This window comes from Hippoglossus stenolepis, chromosome 2, assembly GCF_022539355.2.
Source record: "Hippoglossus stenolepis isolate QCI-W04-F060 chromosome 2, HSTE1.2, whole genome shotgun sequence".
Classification (NCBI taxonomy): Eukaryota; Metazoa; Chordata; class Actinopteri; order Pleuronectiformes; family Pleuronectidae; genus Hippoglossus; species Hippoglossus stenolepis.
In genome coordinates, this window is record NC_061484.1 from 8899215 (window position 1) to 8921632 (window position 22418).

The following is a 22418-nucleotide window of genomic DNA, read 5'->3' on the forward strand; positions in this document are numbered from 1 at the left end:
TTAGAACCTAATAATGTGACAACAGCGTAAAAGGAATTTTTCCATGTGTTATGTTTGAAAAGACCCCAAATGAAAACTAATCAAATTATTTTGAAGGAATTTGTACAAGAATGAGGTGTCCCTAGCTTTGTGACCCATATGACCAGTTGATCACTATTAACAGTTTGCCCTGTAAATCAAACAGGTGTCTGTAGGTGGTACACACAAACATGACAAGTCGCTTAAAGAAAAGAAGACATTTTAATATGTATTTTCAGATGATACAAAATGAATATATTAATTGTTTATCTTTGTATAAAGTCGCTGGTTTTTCAGTCTACTGGCTTAAAAAGCTGATAATATTCAGTTTATTAAAATGTGAGTGAACAAATGAGCAGGACCTGCCCAGAATAATTTATCATGTTTAACAGAGCAGAGGTTGCTATAATGACAATGATAATGGCTGTACCCATTAATATATAAATCAATACAAAATTAATAAGAGAAACGTCAGTGTCTTAAAAGGTCAAAGTAAAATACAAAAGCAACGAATAAGCTCAATATTTCAAGTCATTTAAGGACATTCATTTCTATTTGTTTTGGAACATGCTGTTTCACCTTGTTCCCCTGAGTGTTTAGCCACCAGCAGAGTTCAGCTGCAGTGGAGGAGGTCCACATTGATCTGGTGTATGACAGAAACATAAGCAAACCTTTCTATGTCAGAAGTGTCTCATCAAACCAGGAGGTTTAATGCAGGACTCACAAGTATGTGTTGAAATATTTTATGGAAATGCTGTGGGTGGGGCACTCGTTGGCGATCTGCATTGTGGTTTTGTTGCTACATGTTTATCGTGCTGTGTGTGGTTGTGTAGCCCTAAACTTTTTATGTGGCAGTGAAGGCACCAGCCAATCAAATCAGTTTAATACTGTTTGTATGTTAATGTTAATTCAAAGAGGAGGCAGAGGCAGCTGGTGACCCTGGTGTACGTTCATCTGGTTGTGGATTTTATTTGCACTTACTTCTCTTTAGCATTGTATTGATAACTAGCATAGCATGTTAGCATGAAAGCTAACTATGTTGTGTGTCTCAAGAAAGAAATTGTGATTGTTGTTGTTAAGATGATTGCGACGGCACAAAATATTGGGCAAACCCACCGTCAAGCATTAACACATCGAATATGTGTGAGTCCTGCGGAACTCCATGTTGAGACTGTATTATTTAATAAGGAAGCCGATATCCACCAGTGAAACAAAACAAGATGCTAAATCAAATGAGATTAAAAAGTATAAAATATAAAATAGTAAGGTGAAATTATGGGACACTCATTAACTTGGGATATGAACTTGTTATTTTGAGATAGTAAGTCATTATATTGAGAAGGTTTCTCATTATAATGATTTATACAATTTTTTTCAACTAAGTGGCAGAAATAGGCTTCCATAATTTTACCTGCACTGACTTAAGTTAGTTTAAAATCTTATTTGGTGGTGACTGGTGTGTGCTGACAGTCACTGCTGTCTAACATCAGTCACATACAGGTCTGCAGCTTATTTGTTCTCCCCTGGCTGTGTGGCTTTCTCCTGCACTTTTATCTTCTGTTGCACCTCTCAGTCATCATGTAATATAATTATGAAATATAAACGTTTGTGTCATAAGGTATTGCACAGTAGAACCGAGATGAGAATGTATACTTAAAACTTAAAACAACAGTGTTGCATATAAATAGTTCAGTTCTTTAACATCTGAGACATGAAGGACCCCTGCAGAGTTTGCCTACAGGAACATGTGCACCTTCAGCCCTGTCGCTTTCAAATAAACTCAAGCCCTTCATACTTCACGTCCCCGATCTTTGTCTCGGGCATCAGCACACGGCCGTCAAGTGTGAGCGCGATGATGTAGGTGGCGATCCTGCCCGCATCCTCCTCTGACTTTAGGGCCAGAATGATCTGATCGTCTGTGTCTGGAACAAATTTAAAGGAGGAGAAGCCATGGGTGGGGTTGAGCGGTCCGACGTGCCGTACGCTTATGTAGCTGAAGTCTGCAGGGCAGGACAGCAGGAGGTTGGTGGCACGCCGCTCGTCTGCGATCTCTTCGTAGTGCTCGTGGCTGGCACGGCGAGGGAGGAAGAACCAGCGCTGGAGACGCTCGCTCCAAGATGCTGATTCGTGGATAAGGTAGCCTGTAGAAGTGAGAAGCAACAGAATGAATAGGAGTTGATTGTGTGTAATTGAAAGCTATTATTTTCTCTCGGCTTTCAAAGTTTTGTTAAGACAACTTGCTAAAAACTGTAGATAGTGTCTTTAAAATAAGATGGGTTCTATATGATATGTCATTTTTGTTAACAACCAAGCAGGTTGTCGCTGATATCGAGACAGCAGTAAATCAACTGGATGATATTTTTTCTCTTAAAGTAGAACAAAACTGCACACTTTTTTTTGTCACTCTGCATTACATCATGCATTACTTGGAAATATAAAATGGACTGAAAGGTTCCCGACCATTAGTGAATTGGTCTTTCAATACTAGGATAGATGGGACTATGAAGAGGAAACCTAAACAATCTGTCAGCACCTGGTGGTTGGATCCCTGCTGCACTCCGCAGGGCATTGTAGTGTGGTACCCAATTCTCATGCTCCACGTCGCCATGGTAGCCAACAACTTTCACCCACTCTGGGTTGTTGTTGACAACTTCTCCAGAGGTCGTGGTCCACTCCTTCCCCAGGCCACCAACGTACAGGTGCTCGTCCTTCACTGCCAGCCATTCTGCCTTGAACCCTGCACACACAGGAAAAATAAAGATCTGTGAGGAGGCATGTGGATCACCGCGGAAATTACCGTCAACATTTTAAAGTTATTTTTCCCAGTTAAAGAAAGCTTAACTTGCTTGTCGTTCAGTTGTAAGCTGTGTACCAAATTTATGCTGCTGAAGAAAAGCAATACTCTAGATGTCAACTGGAAACTGACCTTTGGACACTGACCCATCGCCGTCAGTTAATATTACCCAGGGAATAGCCTGGTTTCCCTCGATCCTGTACACCACACCTGTACGGTCATCTACAGTGTACAGGTGCCCGTTAAATGCAACAAGCTCTGACAGCTCCATTCCTGCAGCAGGATATAGTAAAATGAAATTAGATTACTCACACATTGATTTGAACACATAAACATATACCCAGAATATAGCTTATAAATTTACAAGACCATATACCTCGTCCTTTCTCAGCCAGATGACTCTCCAGGGTGACGGTCTCAGCGTCCCACTCCACCTGCAGTCTGTCTGCGCTCTCTGAAACTGTCAGATATCCTCTTTTCATGTAGCTGAACCACGTCTGAGCCTTAGAGCTACGAGATGCTGTGTCCAGGTCTGCGATCACACCTATGCGGTACCGGATGCCGTTCCTTGTCTTCTCGGGTGGACTTAACGGATAAGTGTCATTGTAAGGCTTTTCCCTTTTCTGACGGCCAGCAAGGCTACGGCCAGTTTGTCTGTTAGCGTCCCTGAAGATGTCTTCCTGACCCTCTCTGTACAGTTCCAAACTGTGAGCCCTGTTGCGATAGTAACCTCTGGTAGGAGTGTCTCTGTCCCCTACTGTCAGGTGCAGATACACAATAAGCACTAATCCCAGCAGGGTCGCCACAGTGATCGCCCGCCATTTTGGGTGAAAGCGTGAGTCGGAGGTGGCAGCTTGTGTCATGGACGCCAAGGCCAGAGGGAGGCCTCGGACGGCAACACCGAAGGAGGTCATGGAAGAGTTGTCTTCATTCTCGACATCAGGCGTAGACTTGGGCTGATGACTATCATGGCCTGGATCCAGAAAAAACAAGGGAGAAAAAGATCAGGAAAAAGGCATGGATGTGGTTTTAAGGGAGAGAGAACTGCATCTCATTTAATTCATTTAGAAAACAGCTAAGTTAAACCATAAACCCTAAAATCATTTTTACAGTACTACAATCTTACTGATACTGCTTATCAATGTGGTACTTTAATGGTATTCTAATTGGTTCTTTATTCATTTTAAGAGAAAAAACAAGTTTGTTGCACAATGCTGCATGGTTGATTACACGTTGATTACACTTCTACACACTACTTTGACATTAGCCTGGAATGTTAATGAGCATTAAAGCAACACTATACAACTTTTGTACCTTAAAAAAACAGCTTCAAATTTAGTTTGATAGAAAACTGACTTGAGAATGGTGCCACTTTCGTTCCCACTCCTCACAACACACATCTGTGATCTCCTGCGAGAATTCGTAACTGACTGATAAATGAGCTTAGATTGCCAGAATCCGACCCAGCAAGTTCAAGAGTAATGCGGTCAGTTCAAAAAGACTTTGAAGTAATTAAAAACCAGCGTTTTTCGCCGATATTCAGTGAGGAAACTTTTAAAATATTCTAAACAGAGTTGGTGTATTTGTTACAGCAACAGCTCTTCTGGTTCGGGAAGCTGGGGATCATGGGTAATATCCACCATTCAGTTGTATTTCAGTTCAGTGAGTTGGACTAGAGTCAGAGCTCAACACATTGATTGGCTTTGATTTTTTTCCACATGAAAACGATTTAATGACTCTGGACATGGAGCCCAACAGAATGATCACTGTGTGGCTGCAGAGGGCGCTGTTGCTCAGTAAGGGTTTCTGTACGTAGTGTTGCTTTAAGTTGGTTGTGATTCTCATGTGCACCCTGAATGACAGGCACACAGAGAGGGCAGGATAAAGAGACCTGAGGCCCCTAGGGACAGCGTGTTCACACTCTCCCTGGTTCCATGGCGCCTTTTTAAAGAGCCTGCTTTTTTTTATTAGGTGTTCATTTACCATAGTTTGTGATGTAAAAAGGCAGAGGCAGCTATAACATTAGGTAGCTAGACACCCCTGACTTTCAAGAATATATGCATTTGGGTTATTAACTGTCTATTTACCTTTCACACTCTCTACCCACTACACTAAACAGTTCCACACAGCTGCTGGGCTCTCCTGGTTTTCATTTTCCTCTTCAGCTCCACACTTAGCTCATACAGGGCCTCTACCTGCAGGGCTCCTCTGTCGGTTTGTTTGAGGTGCAGGCTCCACTCTCAGGTCAGATCCACTGTCAGGACTGGAAATGCACACAAAAGAGGAGCCCTGCAGGCAGACACTCCAATTTCTCTCTTTGAAATCCAACTGACAGAAATCCAGAGTAGCAACGGAGAAGTAAGATCCCTGAAAATAGGCTCTTGTTTATTGTTCTCTCTTCACAACAGAGCTTTGTTGTGATGTTCAAGCAGAACCTCTTAATATGCAAACTGAGTAGGAAGCCGGGTCGTCATAGTTCCACAGGATGATAAATGAACCTTGCTCTATTTGGATTTTGATGCTAAATTATTTGTCCTACTTAGGTACAAAAATGTTCTGTAGATATTATAACTGCATGTTATTAGTGTAGGAAGAAAATTACCCAACATTTGACTTCCTCATAGTGTGATATCAGAGTTGAGACCAGTATGTGAAATAAAGACCACCTCCACTTGTCATCTACTCCTATAATTCTGCCTTTTACTTAAGTATCAGTTTGACACCTCACATGTCGGTTGGAGTCTTGTGTAATGAATAATTTGTTTGAAGCCTGAATCCAGGAGAAGCAAAAGTCCAAATCTAAAAGCGTGCTGAACAAATGCAGAAATTCACAAACTCACACTAATATACTAACATGTGAACTTTGGTTTAGTGTGTTTAAAGGAGATGTCGTCTACATTCACTTGAGTTACAAACAGGCTCTTCAAAATACTTCAGGTTTATGTAATAGGGCTGGGATGACACGCCATCAGACGCCCTGCCCACTGAAATACGAGAGACATGCTTGTTTTGGGAGACTCTGAACACCAAGGTAACCCTCAACCTTTGTGTCGTCAAGGGCAACCGACTGGTACAGTAACTGTGTTCCGGTGTTGGCATAGGTTGAGCTCCCCTGTAGTGAGCCACAGAATACGGTGTTTTCAAGTTTAAATAATTTTACAGACAAAACATAGTATCATTTTTAAAACACATCATCAAACATGACCTCTCTTGTTGTAAGGAAAAAAAAGAAACTAACATGAAGCATATGGATTGACCATATGGCCAAAACATTTACCATAATAAAAAATATCAATATCTGTCAATAATAATAAGTTTAAAGACTGAACCTGATACTGACATGAGAATTTTAAACTATTCTTCATACGTAGAAAATAACAAACTCATTCTAAACAGTAAAGCGTTATATATTAGATTTATATTGAACTTGTGCTTTATTGATATTTAAGAAATTATAGTGATATTCTCAAACTGAAATGCAGCATGGTTTAAAAAATAAACAATTTCCCTCAAAAGGTGAACCACTTCCTCAGCAATTACACATGATTGTTTGAGCTTGAAACGTATGGCTGCAACATAACGTGACATGAAGACAGTACTATAGTTAATGCAATCCTAATCTTGAGCAATACTACAGTAAATAAGTTACACATTGATGGTGGAGCTGAAGCAATATGTAGGCGGGTCTGGGTTTGGCAGAGCACTTATGTTATACCACAGATCAATGTTCCCAATTTAGCAAACCAAAAAATAAATGTCACAACTGCATCAGTAAAAAAAGGATCAAGACAGAGAAAAGAATGCTCTAAAATGTGAGTGGACTCGGACGGTTGTCATTTAGTATTAATGAAGTGGAACACACAATCTGACATCACATACTTCCCCCCCTGTCTGCCTCTTCATCGGGAAGTTCAGCCTCATCAGTTAACAAGCAATCTATGTAACACGCATGTCAAACACACAATGCCCTTATTGTCACTATTGAAAGCCTGGCCCATACACCCCCCCACCCCTGTCTGTATGAAGACTGTCAGTATTCACCCTTCCTTCGCCTCTTCTCCCCCGAACTCGCTGTGACCATGGCGCCGCTCTGCTGTGATCGCATCCCATAATGAACTCCGCGTCCCTGTGTCTCCGTCCCACATCAATGATCTACACCTCAGCCCCCTCCTCTTATCTCCAGGGTGCGTGCAACTGGAAGTCACAACAAGAATAAGTCAGCCCGCTTCTTGTTTCTTCACCACGAGCCCAGGCGAACTCAGAGGATGAACAGATCCCACAACAGGTAGTTGAGTAACTCACCTCAGGCTTTGACCAGTGGCGTTACACGCCTGGTTTTTTCCGGGCGGAGAGTTTACTAAACAAACTGAACACGCTGTTCCCATCCGGCCCTTTCCTTTTCTCACTCATCCCATTAAGAACTCCACGTCCCAGCAGCCCTCTCTCTGTCCCACATGAAGAACTGGTCTATGTCTCAACCAGTCTCCTCCCAAGTTCTCTCCATTACAGCAGCTCAAGTTTCTCAACTGGATGAGTTACGCTGAAATCGAAGGCCATGGCAGTAACTTGACCTCGTTGAGATATTAGTTACTAATGATGTCTTTCTGATTCCACAGCTCGTACCGCTGCTCCCTGTGTGTGACCCACAGCCACGAAGGCAGGGACCCAACAAACTTTGACCGGCTGCTGCTTCACAAACACAACAAGTTTAAACCTGAGGACTATTCACCACTTTCCTCTGGTTGAAGTTAAAGCATTCAACTCCGACACACTTGTGAATAAGACCGTTAGCGAATCATTAACGGGAAATACAAACACGCCGGTTCCTGTTTCGGGATGTTAGCCGTGCGGCTAACACCAGCTAGCAACTCGAGCCTGCTAGCGCTAACCTTTGACAGGCTAGCGGCGCTAACGCTGTTAGCAGTTAGCCGAAGTGACAGTTTATCCGGGTCGTCCCTTGGTGTCGTGTGGAGGCTTCGTGCTCACCTGGTGGAGAGGCTCCTCTGCTCGGCTCCACTGATGGACCGGTGATGTCGGCGGCTTCTCTCCGTTAGCTCCTCCTGCCTGGAGACTGTGGACTGTATGAGCCGTGTGGACCCGATCAGCTGATGTCGCTGTCTAAAGCTACTGAATATACAGTGAAAATACACACTGTCAAAAGCTATACCCGATTAGAATGCACCTCAGCAGCAGCAGCAGCACGCATCACATATATCTCACTAAGCTCTGACTCATCTCACTGTGTAATACTCATTTTCCATCTGTGAAAATTCAATATATCTTAAGTGCAATCCTGAAACAAACTCTGCTCACACTGTATAATATGTATGGCATGCATTACACACACACACACAGTTATATTATATTATTAGATATGTATTACTTTTACTGATGTTTCTATTTTTACCATCCATTGCTGAATGCAGCAGATGGTCACACACGCTGAATCTGGTTCTGCTGGAGGCTTCTCCTGTTTTTTCTTCCCACAGTCGCCAAGTCTTTGTTCATTGTAGGAACTGTTGGGTCTCTGTAATAACAATCTAAGGAGCCTTGAGATAGTGCATGAGGAATGTTGTGATTTGTTGCAATACAAATAACATTGAATTTAATTGAACTTGTTGCTGTAACAAAACTTTCCCCAGAATGGGATGAATACAGGATGGTCTTATTTTAGCATAACAGAGGCAAAGCCACTCTATAACTGATAGTGAACTACTGCTAACTAAGTTCATAACTAAGAGAAATGTTTAGGGTAATCTTACTTTCTCTGAGAAGAACAGGGAACGAGCCCTCAGGCCATGACCCTATCACCCTACCCGTTAATGGTCCCTATGGTTCCAGTCTGCTGTTTATTATTACACAAACCTGAAATAATGGTTCCAGTGATGAAAAATGATCCCCACTAAGTCTTATCTGTCAAAAAAGTCATTAAACATCAGAGTCTTCATTTATATGACTCGCACAGCTTTTTAAAATAAAGATAATGAAGCTATAATAAGAGGAAACAGTTCTGTATATCTATATTTGGAGACGATATGTAACATGTGACTAGTTTATACATTAAAAAAATAGTACATCAAATACATAAACAACTGCCAACACATAAGTTCACAAATAAAACATTTATTGTGATAATTCTCAATAATCTACAGTGATGATTAACAGAACATTGTATAAACAATGATGCAGACGATTAATAAAGATGCTAGAATGAGGGCAGGACGTAACAATGTGCATCAGTTATTCACATTTTTTTTGATATGTCTGTTTTAACATCAGTATTCTGCTACTTCATTAATGTAAAATAAAAAGTGCAAATATATAGTTTTCTTTATCAATATTTAACCATTTGTGGATGACACATTAAATGTCCCTGCGTAACATATCATCACTGTGGAGGCTGCAGTAAAAAGCTTCATTCACTTTGTAGGGTTTGTCATTAAGCTGTGATTGTCCTTTCTGAGGACTTCAAGTCGTGGTGCAGATTGTCACTGTTTACAAGTGAATACCAGCAGGTTTATCAGTTGTATGATTGGCTACATTCACCATCCTTGAAGTGATTCAGCTTGAGGCACACAATGTCTTTACTATGTGTTAATGTGGTTGGGACACATTGAGCCTATTTAGGACATTTTCTGAGCACAGTAACTACCGTGAACAAAGTTCAGCAAAAACAATGAAACTAGACGTTCAAAACGATCTGTGCTGTATTAGTCTTAATCATTCAAAGAGGATAGATTGTACATTGTACATCAGTGCGGGATAATTAAATAATGCATATTATTATATATTATTGGTGGGTGGTGGGTGTGTGTTCATTCAGAGGTATGTTAATATTAGATGATGGATCGAAGACACCTCAGCTCTTTCCCATCATCTTCAAGAGAAGCTGGAAAGAATTAAGAAATTAAAACACATCTGGTTGTTCTCAGACTATTACAAATCTTTGAAGACTATAATACTTTTATAGTTATATTTGTTGAAAAGTTGTTTTCAGGATAATATTCTTATATCAGAATATTTCTTATGGTTCAAGGTGGTACATGTATACCTTACATAATACCTTCAAATAATACAGTTAATGATCAGAGGGTGAAATCAGAAGAGTAGACATCCTAGAAAACATCATTGACATTCATATTGACTTAGAGGTCAAATTATTTGGGTGTTGTAAGGGAAATGTAACATTTTGACCACAATATGATCATGTTAATTTCCCCTTTGATTGATCATGATTGAATCTCATACAATGTAACCTTGATCATGCTGTATCCTGTACAACTGAATGAATCTTGGCCTGATTGCTTTAACTAAGGCATTGTTGCCTTGATGTCATCAGAAGATCCTGACCTTTGACTTTGTAACAAACCCAACCAGAGTGGGAGGGATGAGCCAAATGTATAAAGACAAAGAACTGTTTCCCATCGGTGTGCATATTACAAACTAACCTTTGTCGTATGCACCATGCTCTGAGCATTAAAGTGTGACAATACCGTAAGAGAATTGTGTCTCGTTCCTCGTTGTTAAGGTGGGATTGCAGAAATTGCCACGACAATTTGGGGGCTCGTCCGGGATGCCTAACTCATTCACGCTTCAAACCACTTTCAAGACCAAGTATAAATCTGCGCGCAGTCGGTGAGGATTCTAAATTGCCCAAGAACCAGAAGTCTTTCTCTCCTGAGGGCAAGTCGTAATCGACTCCCAGGGTGAGAAGAGGCTGCTTGTGAGATCTTGGAATGAAGATAGTTCGATACGGCATCTAAAATTTTTTTAAGGAGGATACAGTATTGAAGACCACGGGGTGACGTCTGAGGTAGAGTGACATTACTTAGGGGTGACGACCCATTGATAAAGGAAATAATGAATAATATCAATGAATGTCATGTCTGAGAGAGATCTCTGTTTGCTGGTAAGTGAGTGACTGCGAATTAATATCGAAATGGGGAAACTTAGTAGCAAACCTTTTACTGAAGTTTCTGATCTAATGGGATGTGCAAAAATTATGTGTGAGAAACATGGTGATGACTCCTGTAAACAGCTTCTGTTGTGGGTAGGAAAGTTTGAATTTTCTGAGAATGGTAGTTTTAGTATAAATCATATACAGACGCTCCAAAATAAATTGGGAAATATGACAAAATAAAGGGTAAAACCAAAATAAATCAGAGAGCATTTATGATGTGTGAATCAGAAAAAAAAATAAAAGACACCGACAACAAAGTAGTGAGCAGGGGCGCAAGAGGGAGGGGAGGGAAACTAATCAATGTCCTCAGCTCTCACATTCACAGAAAGAACTGGATCTCCTCCCTGCCTCAGCCGCATATCAGAGTCACCTGAACCAACAGCCTGCTATCTCATACCGAGACATCCAAGTACAGTCGGCCGCAACAGAACACCAAATCAGGCGCAGCATCCGCTCCAACCCCATAGTGAGGCCGCTGCAACCATCGCGGCACAAGTCCCATATCCACAAGAACAAGAGCACGAGATGTCCACAATCTCCCAATGATTGAGGTGCCTAATCCAAGAGCAGACGCCGATGCAGTGATGTATGTCTACAGAGCCTGGACACCAGAGGAGATGCGCTGAATTTCCAGTGAACTGCCAGACATAGCCACACAAGGATGGGCTGCAGTTGTTGAAGTACTGGCCCAAATTGTACAACAGTAAAGGCAGAATTTGAGAGAAACCAGAAGTCTCTTGCTCCACAGCATGAAACTGAAATGGGGCAAAGTATAAGGAGACTGGCCAGAGACAGACATGCGCTATGACTGGAGAACAGATGCTGTGTATCGCGGACATGTGGAGAGACTTTATGAGAACAGCCTGCTGAATAGGTGGTCAGATTGATGAAAGTCTTCAAAGAAAACAGCTGAATGTTGCCACCAGAAGACCCTGAGCACTGTGCGAGAGACTGTAACAGAACAAGGCTGAAAAGGGGATCCACTGGACTTCTTTTTCACTTATCCCGGAGACTGCACAGAGGATGAGGCATGGCTTGCGGCAGAGGCAGAGGAGACTCCAGATTCAGGTGAACGCACCCCCAACACCACATACACGTACAAACATTACAAAGAATTGTTTAACATGACAAAAAACAAGTGGATCTGAAGTTTTACCTGAAATAACTCTACAGGTAGCAGGAAAAATATCACATTTCTGGTTGATTCTGGGGCCATAAAACAAAAATTATCTTCCAAAATTGAGTGGTATATATATTTTCACTGTTGGGGCATCAGGCACCACAATTAAATAATCATTTACCACACCACTGTCTGTTACCAAAACAGATGGGGATATAAAAAGTAAATGTTGACTTGTAAATTTGTTAGCAAGAGACCTAATGTGTGTTTTAGGCTTGATTTTGCATTGTACAGAGGAAGGGGTTAAAGTCACCAGAACATGAGATATCCCAGATGAATATGTACAACCAGATCATGGTAAGCCACTGTACATATACCAATGGGACCTGTTACCCTCGGGCCCAGGTACATAACCTAAGATCTGCTTGAAATAGCACACACACACGACGTCATGCAAGCACCTGATTTACATTGCACAGCCACAGTTAGTGAAGGACCAGACACAGAGTTTGAAAAAGCTGGTTCCAGGAAGATAAAGAAAGCAATTTTATTACTAGTGATTGGGTGTATTACAATAATAGAATGTGCGCATTGACTGTTGTGTTGACCCCCGCAGTAGCCAAATTCTTTAATATACATAACTCATCACCACATGTGTCTCTAGCTAAAGCAAATGATGTGCAGTGGGAAAATTTGGCACCCTGGGTCACTCGGTGTTCACGAGATTGTACATGGGAGGATAGGGGAGAAGGAATTCAATATTCACCCCGAATGCAAACATACAGATGCCCATTTCAGAGCACTTTTCTGGGGGAAAACGAACTGTGCATTTAGCACAAACTGCTAAATTTAAACTAAAGGTTTGGATACATTTTTCTCAGTTAACCATTGACTCTTCAGAGTTACAAGAAGTGCAACAAAAGTTATGGGCTAATGATAAGTATGATCTGGGATTAGTTAAAGAGACTGAACCTCTCAATGTGACACCAAAGAGCACATACCGTTTATGTCAAGCACAACATCCACTCAAACCAGAAGCAGTAGCAGGGATAACACCAGTATTTAAAAACCTGGTAAAAACCGGAGTCATCATTCCATGTGCACACTCACCAGTAAGAATGCCTATTAAATGAATTAAAATTTAAAAAAAAGAGAGAAAGATAATATACAAGTTTCTCTAGTTCCACCAGAAAGCACGTGTTTTTTTTGTTTTTTTTCAATTGTTGATTTGGCTAATGCATTTTTCAGTGTCCCAGTTCATCCGGACTCTCAGTATTGGTTTGCTTTCACATTCCAGGGCAAATCATATACATTTAGATGTATGTCCCAAGGTTTTGTGGAATCCCCTGCAGTCGACTCACAGGTGTTATATGCAAGTCTTGAGGACTTGTAGTTACCAGCGGGAAGCGCGCTGATACAATATGTTGATGAGTTGATGATTTGTTCACCAACAAAACAGGCCTGTAAAAGTCGACACAGTAGCATTGCTAAAATATCTTGCAGACCAGGGCCACAAGGCCAGCCTGGCTAAGCTGCAATTTGTCCAGAAAAGTGTAACTTTCCTAGGACACGAAATTTCTAGCAGCGGTAAAACATTGAGCTCAAACGAGTGGAAGCCATCCTCAAGATTCCAAAACCGCGTACCAAAAGACAATTAATGTCATTTTTAGGGATGACAGGCTACTGTAGACAGTGGATCTGTGATTATGCATCCCTGGAGGCTCCACTCTTGTATGTTATGCATGGCCAAGGACTGAGACCAACAGACAACCTGACGTGGACGACAGACGCTGACACAGCATTTACCCAGCTACAACAGACTGACTTCTAGACCTACACTGGGACTACCGGATCAAAACAGATCATTTACACAGACTGTAAATGAGAAAGGGGGTTTCATGACAACAGTAGAGTACAACGACCAGTGGCGTATTTCTCCTAAAAAAATTTAAAAAAATTAGATAGCTTGGCATTGGGTCAGCCTCTCTGTCTAAGCAGAAAGGATATCAAGAGGTCACATTGTTAGTGCCATATTCTGTATCTTCTATTCTGCTAGAGCAACAACCTAATTCTATTAACAGCCATTTTACTCCCTACAGCGATATCTGTCTGTAAGTGTGAGGCTCACACTAAAAGTGATTCTGTTTCAACAGGTAATGCTCAAGCAGATACAGCAGCAAAGGAAGCGGCAAACTAACCAACATACTGTAAATGTCACAATTGATTGATACTCCTCTTGCCTTTCTCTCACAGATTTAGCAGAAGCACAGAGCCATGCTAACAACATAGAGAAAGCAGCCTGTAAAGGGCTGAATGTACATATGTTAACAATGTATGTCAATCTGAGGACGGCCGTCCATGTCTGTTTAAATGTTTATTTGTTGTTTGTTTGTTTTTTGTTTTTATTGAAAATTGTCGGGTTTCACAAATTACTCACAATGTTTTTTCCAAAATGTTTAATTTGTCTGACAAGCAACACTACAAGAGGCCAGGACATACAAGCCCCTGGCCAACCGTTTGATCACTTGCAAATGGATTTCATTGAACTAACACCATGTGAAGGAAAGAAATATTGTCTTGTGGCTGTTGACATGTTTTCTAAATGGGTTGAAGTTTTCCCTACAGGTAAAGCAGATGCCTCTGCAGTGGCAAAGGTGTTAGTGCGAGAAATCATTCCCCATTGGGAATCCCACATAAAATCAACAGTGATAACGGAACTTTTGTAAATAATGCAAATAATCAACTTTCAACATTTTTAGGTATCAATCTGAAACAGCATTGCACCTATCATCCACAGAGTGGTGGAGCAGTTGAAAGAGAAAATGGAACAATTAAAAACAAACTGGTCAAATGCTGTGATGACACAGGACTCTCATGGATAAAAGCACTACCGGTAGTGTTAATGGCCATGAGAGGGAGGGGAAGGGCCAGAACAGGTCTGTCACCATTTGAAATTCTTCCAGGCAGACCTATGAATACCGAGATGGCCCTCCCCCAAGAAAATCAAGTCCTCAACTCAGAACTCCTAGAAGATGTGATGCTTAGTTACTGTGTGCACTTAACCAAAATGTTGAGCCTTATACACACAGGTAAAAGCAACACTACCGCAACCAGCAGAGGGCCAGTTGCATAACCTGAAACCAGGAGACTGGGTGCTGATAACCTACAGCAGTTAATGTGAAAGAAAGAACCACCGGGACACATGCCAGCCATTGCAGAAAGGTGCCGCCACTTGAGACGGAGGCCCAGGGAGAGAGTCCCGCTCCACTCACAGACAAGGAACAGAAGCAGAAGAAAGACGGCTGCTCTCACTGAGGTGTAAAAACCTACCAACAACCAACAGCTGTTGCAGACCAAGGAAGAAACAGCAAAAGAAGACAGAAGGAACAAAAAAAAAAAAAAGAAAAAGAAAAAGGGGAGGGTTAGGGCTAAATATCAATGCCTGACTATAGACTCCAGCACCCCTTTGGGGAGACAGTCCGTGATCTTGAACGAACAACATGTTGCCGTACAATGAGCTCAACACAGCTAAATATCTGAAACAATCTGTAATCTGGTGTCAAAAACACAAGGCACGACCTACATGCCGTATGGACGCGATTGGCCACCAGTCACAAATTTGTAAAACACAACAAAGTCCACACCTCCTGCAAATCAACAATACAAGCGAATGAGACGATACATAATTGATAAAGACAATTTAGTCATCACTATGATGCAAGTATGGGTTTACTGCCCGAAACATTTCTGATTGCTGGATCTGCCAACATTTACCTACATTATCACAGACACCTATGGTAATGCCTGTACCATTATCAGTAGCAGACCTTAAAGTATTTAAAGTTGCAAAAATTACAGAGACCTTCTCAGACTGTTATATTCCAGGGCTAACTCATCATAACCGACCTGAGTGAAATGGACATCATTTATTTTATCTTATCAGAATTTAACAGAGCGCTACAGACCAAGTGAGTTAAAAACTGCAGTACTGTGGAAAATATCCAAGTTCGAGACCATTGTGCATGCAATGGTCAAATCATCGTAGAATTCCTAGCTGTGCCTGCTAGCTGCAATGAGACAGAATGCTGGCCAGTAAGCAATACAGAATATACTTATAGCATCATGGCAGGAGTGTGGATAGCCCGTGGAAAACTCAAACCCAAATAATGTTCTTAGGATTTAAATGTACGTAATTGTTCAAAGCCTATATTTTCAGCTAAATCCTCAGCCCGCAACTGTTCAGTCGCCAGGCATCCTCTGCGAGGTCATCCTCTGTCAAATGTTTCTTTATGTGTACAGGATCCTAGCCACATAATTACAGCAAATATTACTTATTGTAATCAAACAAAGACTGTTTCTTTTAACAGACAGTCCAGTTTAGTACCCCTAATCAGAGAAGTATCTGCAGCAGAGCTATCATCACTCCACCGCGAGGCCAGACGCACAATAACAACCACCCAACGTGTATTAGGACTCCTAATACCCTCATATGGGGTGTTTATGTCCCAAGAAGAGATTCAGTCACTATCCACAGTGTTAGAACGTCACATGAATCTTTCTACAGTCACCATAACAGCTACATCAAGGCGCTTAGACGATGTAGCACGGGTAGCAACAGAAAACAGAATGGCCTTGGACCTTTGCTGGCCTCTCAGGGTGGTGTATGTCAAGTTATTCATACTGAATGTTGTTCCTATATTGCTAGTAATGACGCAGAGATAACTAAGCTAAAACAGAATACTGAACAAAGGATAAAAGATCTGCATGATGTGCATGGGTGGGACCCTTTTCGAAGGTGTTTGGCCCCTGTCATCCATGGGTACATCGTTCTTTCGCACATTGATTGTAAGCATTGTCATGTTTTTGATTGCTATTTCTGTTATCACTTGTATGATTGGTCTGATACACAAACAATGCACTAAGGCCATTGTTACTGCTATGCAAATTGACCTCTACCCTATCCCAGACTGGATTCCACCATCTAATGTTGATGATCTTGGCACACAACTGAAGTAACCTCAATCGGTCAACCCCTGACAGTGGTATTCCCCCACCTTATAAAGTGTTTACTTTAAGCGTTGATCCAACATGATCAAAAGGGGGGATTGTAAGGGAAATGTAACATTTTGACCACAATATGATCATGTTAATTTCCCCTTTGATTGATCATGATTGAATCTCATACAATGTAACCTTGATCATGCTGTATCCTGTACAACTGAATGAATCTTGGCCTGATTGCTTTAACTAAGGCATTGTTGCCTTGATGTCATCAGAAGATCCTGACCTTGACTTTGTAACAAACCCAACCAGAGTGGGAGGGATGAGCCAAATGTATAAAGACAAAGAACTGTTTCCCATCGGTGTGCATATTACAAACTAACCTTTGTCGTATGCACCATGCTCTGAGCATTAAAGTGTGACAATACCGTAAGAGAATTGTGTCTCGTTCCTCGTTGTTAAGGTGGGATTGCAGAAATTACGACAGTGTCGAGTGCTTGTTTACCTTTGTTAGGTGATACTCCCCATCTACCAGCTGCTCAATGATATCGAAGTGGTCCGTGTTTGGCACATCCTCCATGGTCACATTCAGTCCTGACGCCTCTAAAGTCTTTAGGGCAGAAAGTCACAGAGGTCATGACAGGAAGAAGTGAGGAGATACATACACATATATCAAACATACCATTTTAAACATGCTAACTTGATGTTTATTTAAACATCAAATCAAACACAATTTGTCACTTTGTTGATCAGCAGGAACCCTTAACTTCAACTGAGACTTTAATAATTTGTACCAGTGAAAAAAGGAAATAACTCTAACAAAAGGATTTAGGGTTTAAAAATGACAAAGGAGTAAAATAATACGTGGCTATATGTGTGATACAATATGTGTGATAAAGTCACCCTTAATTCCTATGTAATATTTGTTCTACTATCCTAGAAATAATCTATCCTAATTATATATTATTCCATTTATCAGTAGTAAAAATATTAACAGCCCTTAATAATAAGGCACTTTATACTCCAGTATATTCTCTATCAGCAGCACTGACTTTGTAGTATTCTTCTGATTGCTTGCGAAACTCCGGCGAGTCGTTCTCAGCGACGGCCACAACAATGTGACAACTGGAGGACGAGAGTTTGAGCTGAGGGACCAGCTTGCTGGGGCTGTTCCTGACCGCCACCTCCCTGCACACAGGAGACACCCGGGGGACAGAGGAGTCAGACACTGACTGGCACGACGGAGCAGCAGAGGACACACACACACACACACACACACACACACACACACACACACACACACACACACACACACACACACACACACACACACACACACACACACACACACACACACACACACACACACACACACACACACACACAAAACACACACACACACACACACACACACACACACACAAAACAGTCTAGTTGCACACAATCCTTTCCACATAACTGTCATGGCATTTATGGGTGCACACATAGAAATTATGGATTGCTGTTTCTAAAACTTATCGAGTATGATCCAATTTTTAGATCTGAAATTTTCCAATAACTAAGCAGCTACATTTCTCAAGTTTTTTAAATATGAATTAAAATGGGCTCAAAATGTAGTTTCCTGAAAAGATTATACGCGTCATAGTTACTTTTTTCTTTTAATACAAAACGAGTAAAATATTCACATTACACTTGCTACTAAGAAGTATCTAACAAAGAAATGTGTATATATATATATATATGGCACCATGCGGTGTCCAGGTTGACAAACTCTAGATTACTAAGAGTAATCTGGGTAAGTAGGAAAGGGCATGATGCGTTTACATGTTGTTAAAGTCTGATTACTGTAAAACCCTAGTCTATCTGGTCAGTAATCAGATTATACCCTTGCACCAATGTAGCATTGCACACTGTCGCACTCAAGATGGCTATAAAACAAGTATCAAAACCGATGGAGCAGAAACGCAGATATAAACCTTTCACACATTCCTTGTCAAAACCTGGTCCCTACATTTCCCACGATGCAACTCGACAGCTGACGGTTCAGTCAGAGAATTGAGAGTGTTATGCTAGCAGTGGCTGATCTAGCACTGAGCTGCATGCCACCATGAAGAGCAGGATACAGAGGTCTGGTAAAATCAGTGATATCACATGTAGCAACGTGTTTGACTTCACGAGGCTCCTTCTGGACCCACAACGGGCTTCATAAAACCAAAGGAAGTGCAGTGTTGAATTTGGTGTAATGTGGACACTAGATACGTTAAAAATTAATATACAAATGAACAGGTGACCAGCGCTGTGTGGCAGCAGCGACTGGGACTCATTAACTTTTAGTGACATTGTCAATCACAACAACAGCGTGTTCACTAAAACAACAGACAAATAGCCCATTCCAAACAGGCAAGTTTAGATCAGGCACTTTGCACTAGTACATGTTATTGCACTAAACGTTGCCATCTACATACTCTGTCATCTTCAGAGGCTCGTTGACGTAGGTGGACAGGATGGGCAGGAGGTCGTAGATGCCACTGACCAAGAAAGCCCCTGGAAGATAATTATGAAAACAGTTAAAAACAGTAAATTGATAATGCAGCATGTGTCTCAACCTTGTATTTCTGTTTCCTTCCATTTAATTGTGGTGCTAATTGTAATAAGGTCAAGCATTGTCTACCGTATGTGTCACTCATCCCAGTTCACCTGGTCGTACTCACCTTTGATCTGAGGGGTGATGCTGTACTGTGACCAGTCAGTGGAGAGGACCATTGCAGCCAGGTGGGCCCCAGCAGAGTGTCCACACAGGTACAGACCACTGAGACAGATCAGATCAGAGATTTCATAAAACACAAACTGCAACACAGAGGATTTATGATGGAAATGGTGACATTTTGGCTCTGTGTGAATGAAAGAAGAAGGGATAGAACAAATTGCATAATAACATGATGCATTAAAACAATCTTAATTCAAACTGGGTGATGGTAACAGGGGAAAACAAGCAAAGGTACCTGATGTGAGAGTACTGCTGAATGACGGACACAACACTCTTGCGTACTTGAGACACCATCAGGTCCATGTTACCTGAAAAGGAAAAGTAAGGCCACAGGCAGAGAGTTGACATTATCAGTTTATCCTCCTTAAATATTCTGTCTTTCCCTGAGAACAGAAACAAACTTTATCAGAAATGAAAAGATTCTACCTTTGGGGGCGATGTCGTAGCCAACGGCAACCACCACCACACCTTTATCGACGAGTGGAACAGCCATGAATCCTGACTCCTCCTTACTGTGCACAAAACATCAGCATGAAAAAGGGTTAGTGTACATCTATGTTAGAGTCAGAGGTTTCTGAAAGTGGAACACTGTACCTGAGAAACTGCCAGTAGCCGCCATGTATGTAAATAACAAGAGGGACATCTGGAACAGAGGGAATGACGCCTGTTAGTTCTCATGCTTGACATTAACTTCTAAATACTTGAAGATGATGGAGTGAGGTTTCCGTGTCATGACAGCCACTCCTGTCCGTACCCAAACAGTTGGTTTTGGGTATGTAGACGTCCAGTTTCTCTCCATCTCCCTCCCCGTATGGCACGTTGAGTAAAGTTTGAGCCAGACCACGGGCTCGCTGTGTACCTGAACAGCACGTGGTATCAAAGCACAACATTATCAACATATGTACAATGAGACTATGTACATATTTGTCTTTTGCTACATTGTCTATACTCTATACTGTCTATACTGGAAGCCATCACTTTTTATACTTCTCTGCGTTTTAGATTATTGGAGGCAATGTTGCAAATTATTCTGAGTAACAGTGGATTTAAGAATGATCTTTCCACCAATGTGATTCAAGTTTTTTGATTTTTACCTCTGCCAAGAAGGTCATTCTTTTTTTTTGTATATTTGTTGCCAGGATTACAGACAAACTACCAGAGTGATTTTCACCAAACTTGCTGGAGGGATGAGGCGTGAGAAGAACTAATTAAAATTTTTAGTGAGGATGCAGAATAAGTCCCAGATCCTGGATTTTTCCCCTGATGTTCTTTTTCTATGTTTTAAGAAAAATAATCATTCAGGTAATCAGACTTTTTTATATTCTATATGCTTTTATATTTCTACTAGTATGTATTTTATCTTTATAATTTTTTACTATTTCTAGAACTAGACAACCATATGTAGGATTATGAACTTGGCAGAGATATGTGCTCAACTGAATGTCATTGTAGTTAGTTATTATATTCACCTCAGCATTTTTCTATGCCTTTGTTTTATCCAGAAACACTTTTCCATTAGTTGATTACTGTGCTGACTGATAATGAACAGAAACATCCCTGATAAAACTCTGGCTGGGGAGCTTTGTTGTATGTTGCATCTCTCAGACATCTCCCTGCAGTCAGACCTCTAATAAGGACTTAAGATACCTTCCAAAACTACTGAATGTATTCAAATTTGTATATAAATTTACATCTAGCATGACGATGGTATAACAACTACTGATTTATTTTATTTGCTAAAGGAAGAGGAAACATATTTTGGCTGTTTCCAGTTTCTCCTTTGAAGTTGTGACAACAAAAGCTGGCACAGTATGCTCACTAAATTCAACATGAACCCAAATATGTCGCTCTGTGTGGACTATGTACAGGTGTAGGAGCTTGTATTCTGCTATTTCTTAAAAAATAAAACAAAATTTGAAGTTGTTATAGAAATCTTCACAAAATCAATCTGTCATTTGTATAGTTTTAACATCAGAGGCATATCGTCACAGTCTAAATTGTATATTACATACATATAGCGAATACAAGTAGCCTGGGTTATATGTTTCACAGCCTCCAGTGTCCTAATGGGACGACATCAACAGAGATACACATCCTCACAGGGATACAACATTTGACACGACACCTGTGTTTGCTCCTACACTGCTTGTTTTTCTCTGTATTTTTGGTGAATCCGCCTCTAATGTCAAACAACACACCGACCTTCCTTCACAGCCTTGACGTGAGCCTTGACCACGTCGTCCGCAGACATCCTGTGCGACCAGCGGCTGGGTGCAAGCTGCCGCTCCAGCTCCTGTCACACCGACACACTACAGTCAGCCGGGCGGCCATGAAAGAGCTGGGGACACCCACCACCGTGAGCCGCTGAAACGGGCTACAGCGCCCCCTAGTGCTCATATTTAAACCACTGCTTTGGTGAGGGGATAATCCCTTACTGCTTTAAATGACTTCCCTTATTTAGCTGTCAGGTAGGAATAGTGAAACAAGCGAAGCTTAAGAATACAAACAGTTATAGAAGCCTGTTGTACACACACTGATCCCACAAGGGGAGACCAAAGGAAAATACCACTCAATAGTGTAAACACTTACATCTTTCGTCATCTCAGTCCAGTGCGGCATTGTTTTAACGCTTGAAGTGGCTTAAATCACCAGGAGTGTGCTGACAGATACAACCACCCAACTGTGCTCGGTGCCTGGCGGAGCTGCTGCTGCTGCTGGTGGTGCTGGTGGTTTGACTGAGCACCTGGACCTTAAACTT

The 22418-nt window shown here is 41.4% G+C and overlaps 2 protein-coding genes and 1 long non-coding RNA gene across 8 annotated transcripts in view; 1 reads left to right on the forward strand and 2 right to left on the reverse strand.

Moving 5' to 3' along the window:
• Positions 1–221: 221 nt before the first annotated feature.
• On the reverse strand, positions 222–8782 carry cant1b (calcium activated nucleotidase 1b). Of its 4 annotated transcripts, XM_035174231.2 has the most exons (6): positions 7115–7246; positions 6854–7006; positions 3189–3785; positions 2945–3085; positions 2552–2755; positions 222–2159 (listed from the first exon to the last, which is right to left on the reverse strand). In XM_035174231.2, exons 2-6 carry the CDS (start codon positions 6915–6917, stop codon positions 1789–1791), a joined length of 1377 nt encoding a protein of 458 aa, XP_035030122.1. In that variant the 5' UTR covers positions 6918–7006; positions 7115–7246; the 3' UTR covers positions 222–1788. The 4 variants fall into 4 exon arrangements, with proteins under 4 accessions (XP_035030122.1, XP_035030131.1, XP_035030141.1 ...); XM_035174240.2 differs by lacking the exons at positions 6854–7006; positions 7115–7246 and adding an exon at positions 7799–8782; XM_035174250.2 differs by lacking the exon at positions 6854–7006 and having other exon boundaries at positions 7115–7248.
• LOC118119892 lies at positions 6968–9605 on the forward strand. Of its 2 annotated transcripts, none has more exons than XR_004698153.2 (2): positions 6968–7097; positions 7429–9605. It is a non-coding gene; the product is annotated as an uncharacterized LOC118119892 (long non-coding RNA). The 2 variants fall into 2 exon arrangements; XR_004698154.2 differs by lacking the exon at positions 6968–7097 and adding an exon at positions 7239–7346.
• The window catches only part of afmid (arylformamidase), a 13898-nt gene continuing 399 nt past the window's right edge, over positions 8920–22418 (reverse strand). Inside the window, exons 1-11 of one of the 2 annotated variants that reach the window (XM_035174273.2) lie at positions 22250–22418; positions 21863–21953; positions 20415–20519; positions 20255–20303; positions 20087–20172; positions 19896–19968; positions 19605–19702; positions 19359–19437; positions 17946–18081; positions 17399–17503; positions 8920–9701 (exon numbers count right to left, since the gene is read on the reverse strand). The exon at positions 22250–22418 is cut by the window's right edge and continues 395 nt beyond it. In XM_035174273.2, the coding sequence (XP_035030164.2) occupies positions 9672–9701; positions 17399–17503; positions 17946–18081; positions 19359–19437; positions 19605–19702; positions 19896–19968; positions 20087–20172; positions 20255–20303; positions 20415–20519; positions 21863–21953; positions 22250–22279 (882 nt within the window). In that variant the 5' untranslated portion in view covers positions 22280–22418 and the 3' untranslated portion in view covers positions 8920–9671. The other variant, XM_047342504.1, reaches the window with a different exon arrangement.

What these genes read in the sequence shown, in the direction of transcription:
- cant1b (XM_035174231.2), bottom strand. Translation starts at nt 6,917, where the DNA reads ATGCGATCACAGCAGAGCGGCGCCATGGTCACAGCGAGTTCGGGGGAG. An exon ending in GGAGAAGAGGCGAAGGAAGG is followed by an intron (nt 3,786 to 6,853) that starts GTGAATACTGAC and finishes TTCTGGATCCAG; the next exon opens with GCCATGATAGTCATCAGCCC. An exon ending in TCTGGCTGAGAAAGGACGAG is followed by an intron (nt 3,086 to 3,188) that starts GTATATGGTCTT and finishes ATCCTGCTGCAG; the next exon opens with GAATGGAGCTGTCAGAGCTT.